Genomic DNA, 12,991 nt, shown 5'->3' with positions numbered 1-12,991 from the left:
TTTTGGAAACAGCAGAGACCAAGGGATATGCAAGAAGATTGCACATTTTGTGTTTGCCTATCTTATCCTGTCCTCTTAGGTCAACAGATGAGAGATTGCTGCAGGATGATTTTTTTTTGGAGGGGGGATTACCTAGTAGAAGTTCAGCAGTGGAATCAGCAGCCTGGGGAGGTGAGCTCCGCCGCCCCCCACTGGCAGTCTTCAAGCAGCAGCTGGATGAAAACTTATCAGGGATGCTTCAGGCTGATTCTACACTGAGCAGGGCATTGGACTAGATGGCCTGTATGGCCCCTTCTAACTCTGCTTCTATGATGAACTCATACCGTATGTGTCTTACAGTGATCAGATGGGCCAAATGGATGAGGCCAATTTTTCCTCTACCATCACCATTTTAAACAACCCCTTACCAATGAAACATAAGCAACATGAAGTTATTAGGGTGAGAGGGAGCCAAAAACTGGGATTTACGGCCATTTCTTCTGTCACCAATTTGGAGAGATAAGAGGGCACATCTTCCAAAAAGGCGCCCAGGCCTACATGAAAGTCAGAACCCTTCTCTTAGCAATGCTGGTTGTGATTACTCAATGCAGAGGGAAAGGTACTCTTGTAAGTAGGCTTTTTTCTACAGCTGAATGGTTCTGGAACTAGTCCTTGCTCACGTTCAGCTTAGTTTTCATGTAGCTGGAGAAGACCAAAGAGTTACACAAAAAAGTGGAAAGGGAGATGAGCAAGCACAAAATGGAAGTGTGAAAAGGCAAATATTGAGTCTGTGTGAGGAGGGGGAATAGAAAAAAGAACTAAAGGGAGAAAAGAGGGCTAAAGGAGGAGGCAGAGGGACCCTGTTTCCTGGCCTTTTTCTTCATCCACTCAAGTGCTGTTTGCCAGTCCCAGTTTTAAGGAGCATCTCTGCTCATAACTTGTTTCTTCAGCTCTGTTTGTATAAATAAGCTGGAGGTGGAAAACTTTCTGTGCCATCTCTATGCTAACTTGGTACAAGTTTGGCTTCTAAAACACCTCGCTTAGTGCAGGAACTTCTTAAAAAATAAATAAACCTTTGTCCACAAAATCCAAATGTTTACCCTAATTTCTAATTTAAGGTGTTTTCCCCTCTGGTGCAGGATTAATTATTTTTTAGCTGGAGGCTTCTACCCATTGGGCTTTCATGCCATCAATATAATACTCCATTGTGTTATCTCCGTCGTAATCGTTGATGTCTTCTCAATATTGTTGGGTGGACTGCAATACACTGGTAAAGGCAGAAGACTAAACTTGGTTCCCAAATCATCCCTGCTGGCTGCTTTACTGTTTGCTGTCCATCCAGTTCACACTGAATGTGTAAGTACCTAATTACTCAAGGATTAAGAAGCACTTGAAAATGTCTTTGTTAATTTAACACTACCTAATCTGCTCCTACCTGCAAGTACACCTGTTTTATGCAATCCGAGTATGTATTAGTGTAAATGTATATAATCATTGCTGACTCTTGAACTCTTTGTAATGATGTAAAGTCGCCCTGAGCCTGCTTCGGCGGGAAGGGCAGGATATAAATGAGAGGAATACATAAATAAATAAATGTAACAGTTTTTGCAATTGAGCTGGGCTATTTTGTAGCAGGAACTCCTTTGCATATTAGGTCACACCCACTGATGTAGCCAATCCTCTCAAAGCTTACAGGGCTTACTGTAAGCTCCAGGACGATTGGCTACATCAGGGGTGTGTGGCCTAATATGCAAAGGAGTTCCTGCTAGAAAAAAAATTCACTTGCAAATGATGGAAACTCATTACAATTTTTGCTAAAATGGCTCTTTGTTGTTCAAGATGACAGAAATTGAATCAATGGAATAAGGAATAGGTCAATGGAATACGGAATAAGTCCCTGAAAGGTCTCAAGACTGGTTATTCACTTGCATGTTACAAGACTGGTCCCCTTCCCCTTTTCCATGCACAAAATGTGTGTTGGGAGGAGCTCCAATCTGAGGCCTATAACCACTTAATCAACTCTTTTGATCCCTGTATTGAAACCAGTTGGCCAATGCTATGCTTTCTAAGGTTAAGGCAGACTTCAGATGTTAACCAATATAGTTATCAATCAAAAATCATTCCCCCTTGTAGCTGTAACATTTGTAATCATTGGTATTATGTGGATGCCAGAGGGGGTGCCCCTCAAGTAGTGCAGCACTGACATAGGAACTTAACATAAGAGAATCCATGTTGGATCAGGACAATGACCCAGCCAGGAAGAAGTACTTCCTTTTATCTATTCTAAGCCTATTGTTCATTAATGCCATTGAGTGCTCACAAGTTCTTGTATTGTGAGAAAGGGAGAAAAGTACTTCTTTCTCTACCTTCTCTATCCCATGCATAATTTTGTAAACCTCTGTCATATCATCCCTCAGTCATTGTTTCTCCAAGCTAATAAGCTCTAACCTCTTTAACCTTTCTTCATAGGAAAGGTGTTCCATCCCCTAAATCATTTTAGTGGCCCTTTTCCACACCTTTTCCAATGTTATAATATCTTCTTTTGAGGTACAGTGACCAGAACTGTCCGCAATATTTCAAATGAGACCACACCATCAGTTTATACAGGAGCATTATGATACTGGTTGATTTGTTTTCTCTCCCCTTCCTAATAATCCCCAGCACAGCAGTTGCCTTTTTTATTGCAGTTGTACACTGAATCAACATCTTCAATGAGTTATCAACCATGACTCTCCTGGTCAGTTACTGCCAGTTTGGACCCCATCAATGTACATTTATAGTTAGAATTTTGGACTCCAATGTGCATGTCATTACATTTGCCATATTGACATCCACTCACCCAGCCTCGATAGATCCCTCTGGAGCACCTTACAGTTCTCCCTGGTTCTCTCTGCATTGAACAACTTAGTACCATCCACAAACTTGGCCACTTCACTGCTTACTCCCAACTACAAATTGTTAATGAACAAGTGAAGAAGAAATGTAACTAGTACCGAGCCATGCACTGCCCCACTGCTTACCACCTTCCACTGTGAAACTGCCCAGTTATACAAGCTTTCTGTTTCCTGTTAGTTAGATTGGGGAAACAGCTGAGAGGTGGGGAGGCTGCTCCTCACCTATCAGCCGCCCCTCCCTCACTTTTTCTGCAGTCCATTTAAACCAGGCAGGATTAAAGGGACTTCAGAAAACATTGGGGAAACAGCTGAGAGGCTGGGAAACTGTTCTCCACCTATCACTTGTTCCCCCCGCTTTTTCTTCTGCAGTGCATTTAAACCAGAATGGTGGCACATCCTAATCCATTTTCCTCTAGAACAGTAATAGCTACCCCATTCCAAACCAGAGACATCTCATCTGCTATTTGCTATCCCCCAGGATTTAGTTAAAAACTGCTCTGCCTTTTTTATTTTAAGCACCAGCAGCTTGGGACAAGTGGAGGCCATCTCTTTTGTACAGGTCGTTTGTGTTCCCAAAAGCATCCCAGTGGCTAATAAAATTAAATCTTTCCTCCCTGCGCCATTGTCTCATCCACACAGAGACTCATAATTTGTGCCTGTCTAGCTGGCCCTGTGCATGGAACAGGCAGCACTTTTTAGAAGGTTATGATCCGGTTGCACCACTGACTGTCACAGAATGATCTCAATGTGGTGTGGTGCTTCCTACAATGCATGAAGATGTGACATTTAAAAAAACTGCTACAGCATGCTCATAAATTTAAAGCTAACCATAACCAGTGAAGACTGTGGGATTAAGGGGCCTGTCATCACTGCAGACTGAGCATTTTATTTATTTATGTCCCTTTTTTCTCCTGAACCTCTTACAAAATTTTCCTCACCTCTTCCATTTTCTCCTCACAATAACATATCTGTAACAAGAAGAGCCCTGAGAGAGTGTTACTGGCCTAAGGTCACCCAGCGAGTTTTCATGGCAGAATGAAACTCAAACCTGGCTCTCTCAAATCCTAGCATGGCACTAACTACTGTTCCATGAGGCAGAAAGTAAAGTTTTCTGTACCTGTGTTCTGAAGTGAAACTTCATCACAACTTTTAAAGTTCATTCACCTTCATTTTTCTGTTTACAAAACCCTTTGGAATGGAATGTAGTTGACTGTACTTGTACAAATAAGAGAATTTGCTAGGAAAAATATTGTAAACCACCTGGCTAAAAACGACAAGAGGTTTGTCTCTAATGTATTTAATACTGATAATCATAACATAATATCAGAGTTCCTTTCATGCTAGTTCATCATATGCAAAAACACAATACATTGACTGTCCAGTTGCTTTTGAAATAACAAGAGACTTTGTTTTCAGTAAACGATACGTTTTGACAAGTAGCCTGACCTGGATAGCCCAGCCTAGCTCAATCTCGTCAGATCTCGGAAGCTAAGCAGGGTCAACCTTGGCTAGTATTTGAAGGGGCGACCTCCAAGGAATACCAGGGGTGTGATGCAGAGGCAGGCAATGGCAAACCACTTCTGAAATATCTTTTGCCTTAAAAACAAGTCTGGCTCACCACCTAGTGGAGCATAACACTAAAAGAGCTAGAACTTCTGGCTGCCAGAAAATCTTAGGATCTCCTGGCTATACCACGCACACTGCCATAGGATAAGTACTAATAATTATTATTTTGACAAGTAGTTATGAGAAAGAATCTGATTTCTTTTGTGCTGGTAGATATAAACAAGGGTATCTGGGACTTTTCATATATAAAGCTGCTGTACAAACACTAGACTTTGTGTTAATTATAGCATATAAATATGCTTTGCATTTTAATTTTGCAAAGCATTGCTTCTTTGTTATTCTTTATTGAGGTTTAGTGAATACTGCATCTGACCTGCAATGCAGTCCTAAACACATATGATAAAATAACTTCTACTGAGTTCAGTAGGATTTGTCCCTAGTAAGCATGTTTAGGATAATGCCCTTGGATTGGGGATACAAGCTTCAAAATCGCTTCTTTGAAGCTTATTGAATGTTGTTGGGATAGTTATTGATAATGTTCTGGTGCGTTAAAATGAGGGCTTTTTTATTGATATTGCTGTTGTAAATATTTTTATTTGACAAACAAATGTTGGCAAAAAGATCCCTCTTACCTTTCATTGTTGCATGTTTTCGCACACTTCTCAGCAGCCATTATTTCCCATGAAAGCACTCTTTCTACCTCAAGGTGATTGGGAGGGGGGTTGTTCTCCTCCTTCCATAGTTGTGTCAGAAGAAGAATGGGGGATGAAGCATCTTCATGCCTGAAATAACGGAAGAGAAGGTTCTGAACTTAGAGAACATGACAAAGTATATTCTGTGCTTGAGTCTTCTTTCCTTCCCATATGAATTCTTCGAGAAGGTGTGGGGAGGGACCTTGTTTTGCTTCTGAGGTGGCTGTTGACTGGAGAAGGGATTTTAGCTAGTGTGGTTAGACCATAGAACTAGATCCTGGGAGACCCAAGTTCAAATCCCCACCCACCAAGAAACTTCATTGAGTGACCGTGGGCTAGTTACTCTTTCTCAGCCTAACATACCTCTACAGGGTTGCTATCAGGATAACATGGAAAAGGAGAAAAGATCCTGTATGACACCCTGAAGGTCTTGGAGAAGCCAAGGCTGACATAAATATGTATTAAATACTATAAATGACTGGCTGCTTGTGTTATGATGTTTAGTGAACACAACAAACACCTTATCTCTGCTCATGGTTAGCTCCTGCATGCTGCCTTTTGATGCCAGGGATATTTTCTAGCAATAACAGGAATGTGCCCATGACCAGAGCTATGCCTATAGTTTGGACAGTGGTGGGGGGCAGTTGACAAGGGAGAAGTTGTTTAACTCCCTGGTTATTTTCCTGTCAGTGATTTCCATCATGGATTAGAGAGAACCTTTCCCACACTGCCTTCTTCATAACTAATTTTTTTAACATTTATACTCTACTTTTCTGCCCTCATGAGGGCCACTAAGATGGCTAACAAAAAAATATGAAGCTCTCATTTTAAAAACCATTAATGGCAATAGAAAATATATAATTAAAACAAAACAGAAAATACATCATTAAAACAATTAAAACCAAAGTTAAAATGAAGACAGAAAAATAAAAACAATTAAAACATTGGGCATAAAGGAGGGATTGCTGAGGAAATACCAGAAAAAACAAACAAAGGCATCTCCCACTGGTGGAAGACCGGCAACAGAAAGAGAAAGATGAGTCTTCCTGGGGAGAGACTTCCAAAGTTTGGGTGCCATGATCATGAAGGGCCTCTCTCAGGTTGCCACCTGCCTACTCTCAGAAGCCAGAGGTACATAAAGCAGAGCCTCCAAAAATGACTGCAGTGACTGGGTAGGTTCATAAGGGAGCAGGCTGTCCTTCAGGTATGCTGGTTTCAAACCATATAGGACTCAAACTGTACTGGGTTTTTGCACTGGGATCCTATTCCACTGTTTGTACGTATGCAATGAACCAAAATTATATATTTCACAAATTCTTTATGTATAATTTGTGTCCTGTGCTGCATTTTGGCTTCTGGTATGGGAGATTACTCTGTATTCTTCCTGCTTATGATGTTGACAGCCCCATCAAGAATAAGCCCTCTTTTCTATTTATTTTTTTAGAAATCATTTAAAAATACATAGCTAGATATTTCCCATTGAAATCATTTGGACTATTTAATTAGCTTAGGTTGGACTGTGCCCACAGTGTACAGACCTCTGGTTGATAGAAGCAGATGACAGAACAGTGCAATATTTTTAACGGAATAGCTTTTTTTGTGCACCCGCGTTTTAAGGAAAACTTTTATTGTAGTATTTAAACATTGTTTCTTTTTTCTATTTCAAGATTGCGGGTATTGTTGGCAGAGCAGACCTGTTGTGTGCCCTGTTCTTTCTGTTGTCATTTCTTGGCTATTGCCGAGCACTGAAAGAGAGTAAGTATGATTTCTGAATAGACCTGTCTATTAGATCGTAGAAGTTAATATGTTCCCTAAAACATGGTGTTGGGCAAAAAGGGGACTTTGTACCTCCAGGTTCTGGAATGTTCCTGGTTCTTCCCCTTGCATATAATTTTCTTCCTTTTGTCTTATGTCAGAGGTAGCATTTCATTGGCAACTGAAATACCCCTGATTTTCCCCCCTGTGGTTCAACCACTGCTTATCTAAGTGGAAGAGTCATGGAAGTTTCCTGTTCTCCATTATGTTCATGCTGGATCTATTTATCCCTCTCCTGCAGCTGGCTCAGTTTCCCTTCTCCTCCATGCTGCCTCTGTCCCCCCCTTTTTCTTCACTTCTTCCTCTTTGTAGTTCTTCCACATACACCTGCTGATGTGACCTTGAGTCAGTCACAAATTGTCAGAGCTGTTCCTCTCGAGCAGTTTCTGTCAGAGCTCTCTCAGCTTTACCTACCTCACAGGGTGGCTGTTGTGGGCAGGGGAAGGGAAAGGAGATTGTAAGCCGCTCTCCTTTGGGTAGTGAAGGGCAGGGTATAAATCCAGTCTCTTACTCTTCTTCTTCGTGGTGTTGTTGGCCAATGCCATTGCCTCAGTGTTGGGCACCATTTTGACTTTCTACACCCAAAGTATCACCTGAACTCCATTCCCCCCCCCCCATCTTCATATGCTCAGTCATCACTCTTCATGTTCTTTGGCAGGGGCGGGGGTGTCCCATCCCAATTTTAACAAATTGGATTTCCCTGCAGACTTGGAGGTTCCCATGGTTGTGTGAATGCAGCTTGGATTGAATTGTAAGCCTCTTCAGGAACATGTGTTCAGGTGTGATGCAAATTTAAAAAATCATAAATATTTGCCGCATGAGAGCTCGCATCCTACACAGAGAATATTTCTGTATTTATCTATGTGTAAAGTAATCCTAAGAGATTGAAAAAATCTGGGTTAGAAGAAATTGATAGCAATTTGTTGGAAAGCCACATGAGAGCTAATAAATAATTGACTGAAAGGAGCTGTCTAAATCCTGTACTGTTCAATATTTATCACCTCTGTTTAACCCAGTTCTTATAGGCGCTAAAGAGGGTTGAGGTTTGGTACCATACAAACAATTTCAGCTGTGTAGGATGATAACGAAGTTCTTTTGAAATGTTTCATCTAACAATCCTGTTTTTATGCTATTGCCATTTAATTCTCTTGCCTCATTACAAATGAATATGGGCTTGCTAGAGCTTATGTCCTTTTTTATTTCATTAATTTAGGCAAGCTTCCACTTGTAAAATGAGATCTTAATGCCTTTCAAACATTTTATCTTTTTAGAGTGTATATGTTTTTATGAGCCTTTATTATGCTGTGTTATTCAAATAGATGCAAATAAAAATGAAGAAGAGTTAGATTTATACCCTGCCCTTCTCTTGGCATCTCAAAATGGCTTACAATCTCTTTCCCTTTCTCTCCCCACAACAGACTCCCTGTGAGGTAGGTTGGGCTGAGAGAGCTCTTTGGAGAATTTCTCTTGAGAGAACAGCTCTGAGGGGACTGTGGCTGACCCATGGTCACCCAGCTAGCTGCGTATGGAGAGGTGAGGAATCAAACCTGGTTCTCCAGATTAGAGTCTGCTGCCCTTAACTAGTACACCAAACTGGGCCCTACCATGCAAAACATCCTCTGAACATGTACAGAATGTCCTCTGCTCTGGTGCCTTCTACATGTGGAGAGTCTATGTCAGTGAAGTAATTATTTTTGTGTCATACAGTCTGGTATGTACTTGGGACCCAATTTGTCACAGTATTCTGATTAGGAAGGAAAAATGAGACATAGTACAAGGCTAATAAGATACAAGGCTAGAAAGTTAAAATACATTGAAAAGCAAAAAAAAGAACAAGTATTGCAGTATGATAACACAACGCTCCTTTGGATGTTGCCTGATTGGAGTAAACGGAGACTCTAAGGGGAAAATAAAGAGTGAAAAGAAAAAATATGCAGTACCTTGAATCCAGACTTGAATCTACTCATGAAACTGCCTTATACTGAATCAGACCATTGTTCCACTGAATTCAGTGTTATCTGCTCAAACTAGCAGCAGCTGTCCAGGATCTAAGGTAGAGGTCTTTCACATCATCTGCCATATCCTTGATCTGGATATTAGGAAAGGTTAAAGCACTTGGGGCTCTTGGAGAAATGTCGACTGAGGGGTGACATGATAGAGGTTTAGAAGATTATGCATGGGATAGAGAAGGTAGAGAAAGAAGTACTTTTCTCCCTTTCTCACAATACAAGAACTTGTGGATACTCAGGGAAATTGCTGAGCATTCGGGTTAGGATAAAAGGAAGTACTTCTTCACCCAAAGGGTGATGAACACATGGACTTCACTGCCACTGGAGGTGGTGACAACTACATGCAGAGATGGCTTCAAGAGGGAATTGGATAAACATGGAACAGAGGTCCATCAGTGACTATTAACCACAGGGTATAGATAGAACTCTCTGTCTGGGGCAGTGATGCTTTGTATTCTTGGTGCATGGGGGGGCCAACCGTGGGAGGGCTTCTAGTGTCTTGGCTCCACTAGTGGACCTCCTGATGGCACCTGGTTATTTTGGCCAGTGTGTGACACAGAGTGTTGGACTGGATGGGCCATTGGCCTGATATAACATGGCTTCTCTTATGTTCTTACTGAGATGCTGCTGATTGAACCTGGGACTTTCTGCATGCCAAGCAAATGCTCTACCACTGAGCCGTGGCCCCTCCTTATCTGGAAAAGATGAGTTAGTGCAGTCCAGGTCAAAGAAAGGAAGCTGGTCTGGGACAAAGGAGAAATCCAAACTTGAAACCAACCAAGAACTTGGGGGTCCAAAATGATGGTTGAGCACAAAGGGTGTAGGTCTGGGAAGAGCCACCTGCAGCCTTTTTAGTCGGAAAACTTGAATCAGTCAGTCTAAGCTTTGATGGAGCTTCTGGGAGCCGAATAAGTGTGCTCTTTGGAGCATTTCAATGGATGGACTACTTTCCTGTGAGAGCATCCAGGGAAATTCCTACTCCTTCAGAACCCCATCTCCTTGTTTTCTTATCAAACTGGATAGTTTTATCCAGACTTCTGGCAATGAAGTCAGAGTGTCTTTTGGGGCATGCATCCTCTTTAATCAAACAACGATTTTAAAATAATATCTGTTAATTTCTTAAATATGAGAATTTATGAGAATATGAGAATGGGTAGTAGGAATGTCACAGAAGAGCAGCTGCTCTTTTCTTCACACAATAAAATGGTTGTTCTAAGATGGTTGCTACACTCTACATCCTAAAAACAAGAAAATTATACTGTTTTCAGAAACATTATTTTTGTCTTCTACACATTTATAAAGATGCATTGAATTAATTTATTGATGAAAGCTCATTCATAAATCAGTTCAGATGTCTTTAATCAGGAGACAAACCTAATGTATGTATTAAACTTGACAGTACTGTGGGCACTGTTTCCGAGTCAAAGTCAACCTAATTATTAAATTGCTACAGTAGACCAGGTTACATGGAACTGACATAGTAAGAAAGATTCACATCTGGATGTTCAACTAAGCCAGCAATTCTATTAGATCTTTGTCCCAAAACGGCTTCACTGGAGCACAAGCTGTATGACCTCTCAATGTGGAGTTTAATGTACTTCTGTAAACTGAATTCTCTTATGTAAAATGACAGAAACACTTGTGGGCATTTAGCTTTTGGAACAAGAATAAAGTGCTTGCTAAAAGTCTTTGGCATACATTAAACTTGTGACCATCTGGTGAGGGTGGCAGACCGTCTTCCCACAATATGGTGTACCACTTTAAACTAGATTCAGGTGCCAAACAGAAGTATGTTCCATCCTCTGTCAAGAGATCGTTGTGGGAAGTGATGTAGTTACAGGGAGTGTGCTTCGTTAAACTGATTAACACACTTGGCACTTGTGTATTTTTTTTAGTAATTGGCATGCATTTGTTGCTTTACGTTTTCAAAGTCAATTGATTGGGATTCAAAAGCTAAATTGATTATTTGACATTGCCAGAATGTCAGTTTCTATAACTTCACATGGTGCCATGTGTGTGTGTGGGGGGGAGAACTGAATAATGTTTGTGCTCAAAGTTTTTTTAAAAAAAACATGGAAAGCCTCTCTTATCAAATCTTGATTACATAAACAAAACAAGCTTCTTAAATATGCCAGTTTTGCTTCGGTTTATGACACACTTCGGAATAAAGAGGAAAAATTTCTGGGAGACTCTTAATTCTGGAGAATAAATGCTCTTGCTTTTTGTGGTGGTAGAAAAGTAGTCCAGTAGCACCTTAAAGACTTAACAAAATTTGTGGCAGGTTATGAGTTTTCGTGAGTCACGGCTCACTTCTTCAGAACTTTTAGATAGTTTTTGTGGTTTCATTCTCTTAAAGTACTTCTGGTTTTGACTGGGCTCAAGGGATTCTAATGATGAGCTGGGCTAGCTATTGTATCTGCTATAGGGATCAGCACCCCTATTTCAGATTTCCCCTCCCCACAGTCTGCTTGATTTGGAAGCCGTCATCATAGTGAGTCCTCCTGAATCTGTTGGCAAATGCTGTTGTTGTGGTAGATTACAGATATAATGAGAATTACAGCAATGAAAAACCAAGGTATACGCATAAAAAGGAGGATCTGATTTATCATGTGTGTGTATATGCAAGTTAGTACAGTAATAATAACAGTAGTAATGTAATCTAATAGTACTAGTACAATAATAATAGTAGTAATACGATCTAAAATTAGCAGCAACTTTGAGGGGATGAGTTTGGGCTCATCTGGTTTGTTCTCCATCATCACAACAAAAATTGTGTTGAGACTTCTGTGATAAAGGAAGAAAGAATAGGAGAAACAGTAGCCCTTTGTACTTCCCCCTCTTTTTTTCCTTGCTGTACACCTTGTAAAAACCACCCCACTTTGGACACAAATCAGTTCTAAGGTATACAGGTCAGTGAAGGCTGGGCTATACCTGAAAGCCCTTGGTAGAGAAGGATTCCTTGTCCAGGGCTCATCATCCACGTTCTCTCTACCTTCAAACTACAAATTACCTACTTTGGATCACCATTTTAATTTTTTGTGTTTTTTTCTGCTACTGCTCATCTCTGTCATGACGATCTCAGCTCACTAAGGGCCAAACAAGCTGTTGTGGCATCCATGAGTCTTACCACTATCATTTTAGAGCTGAACTTGGACCCTTTAAAAATGCCACAAAGAGTACAGTGCCAGGAGGAGTGCACACCTGAAGAAAGCTCTTTTGGGCACTTGAAAAGGTGAAATTAGTAGCATTTGGAAGACCATGGATGACGTTCAGGCTATTAAGGCAGTGAAGGGGAAAGAACATAATGCATAAATAAATAAGATTATGAAAAGACATTAGAAAATTCCCAGCTGGCACTGGTAAACACCCTGTTTTACTTGCAGCGTTTTAGTTCATAAAGCTCATCTTGAATGCTCTGATAGATCATGAGAGTGGTATGCGAAATATTGCAATTACTTAAACTTGCTCTGAACTCCTAAGCATTGTAAAACTGTAATTTACTAACAGAACTCTTTGTGGATCAATATTAAACAGTAACTTACTTAATGGAATGAAAACGCCGGCACAAATCTCTCTTAATTGCAAATTTCAAGCCAGAAAAACACCACAGTTCCTTCACCGTAAACATTCCAACAGCAATTAGCAAAAAGAACACCTTTAAATTAAGATTTGTTATTTGTTGCAATGCATTTCCTCTCAAACTCAAGTTCATTCTGTGTGTACCTTCATGTGCTGTTGGCTAATTTTGTATGTGTTTTTCTTTCGCTGGTAGGTAAAGAAGGAACCCCTTTTTCTGTAGCCTGGATCTTGCTGAGCGTTCTCCTAGGTGCAGTGGCTATGCTATGTAAAGAACAAGGAATCACGATACTGGTAACAGTTCAAATGTGTGACTATTTCAGATCTGCTATCTTGGTGCAAAATGAACAAAGGAGACCTCTTGATCTCACAATATATTTGCTGTAGCTTTACTTGTAACTTGTTCAGGTTTCTCTATGGAAATGGTGATAAACTTTCCTATATTAAGCACAAAATTCCT

At 40.6% G+C, this 12,991-nt stretch overlaps 1 protein-coding gene across 2 annotated transcripts in view; it reads left to right on the top strand.

Annotated features, from left to right (window-relative positions):
• The window catches only part of TMTC4 (transmembrane O-mannosyltransferase targeting cadherins 4), a 57,841-nt gene that overhangs the window by 15,901 nt on the left and 28,949 nt on the right, over positions 1-12,991 (top strand). For both annotated transcript variants that reach the window (XM_060233670.1, XM_060233668.1), the window contains exons 4-6: positions 1,119-1,335; positions 6,799-6,886; positions 12,728-12,825. In XM_060233670.1, coding sequence (XP_060089653.1) covers positions 1,119-1,335; positions 6,799-6,886; positions 12,728-12,825 — 403 coding nt within the window. The remainder of the gene's footprint in view (positions 1-1,118; positions 1,336-6,798; positions 6,887-12,727; positions 12,826-12,991) is intronic.

This window comes from Heteronotia binoei, chromosome 3 (genome assembly GCF_032191835.1).
Source record: "Heteronotia binoei isolate CCM8104 ecotype False Entrance Well chromosome 3, APGP_CSIRO_Hbin_v1, whole genome shotgun sequence".
In the NCBI taxonomy this organism is placed as follows: Eukaryota; Metazoa; Chordata; class Lepidosauria; order Squamata; family Gekkonidae; genus Heteronotia; species Heteronotia binoei.
The sequence above is the reverse complement of the archived record's forward strand: the minus strand, read 5'-3'. Positions and strand labels throughout refer to the sequence as shown.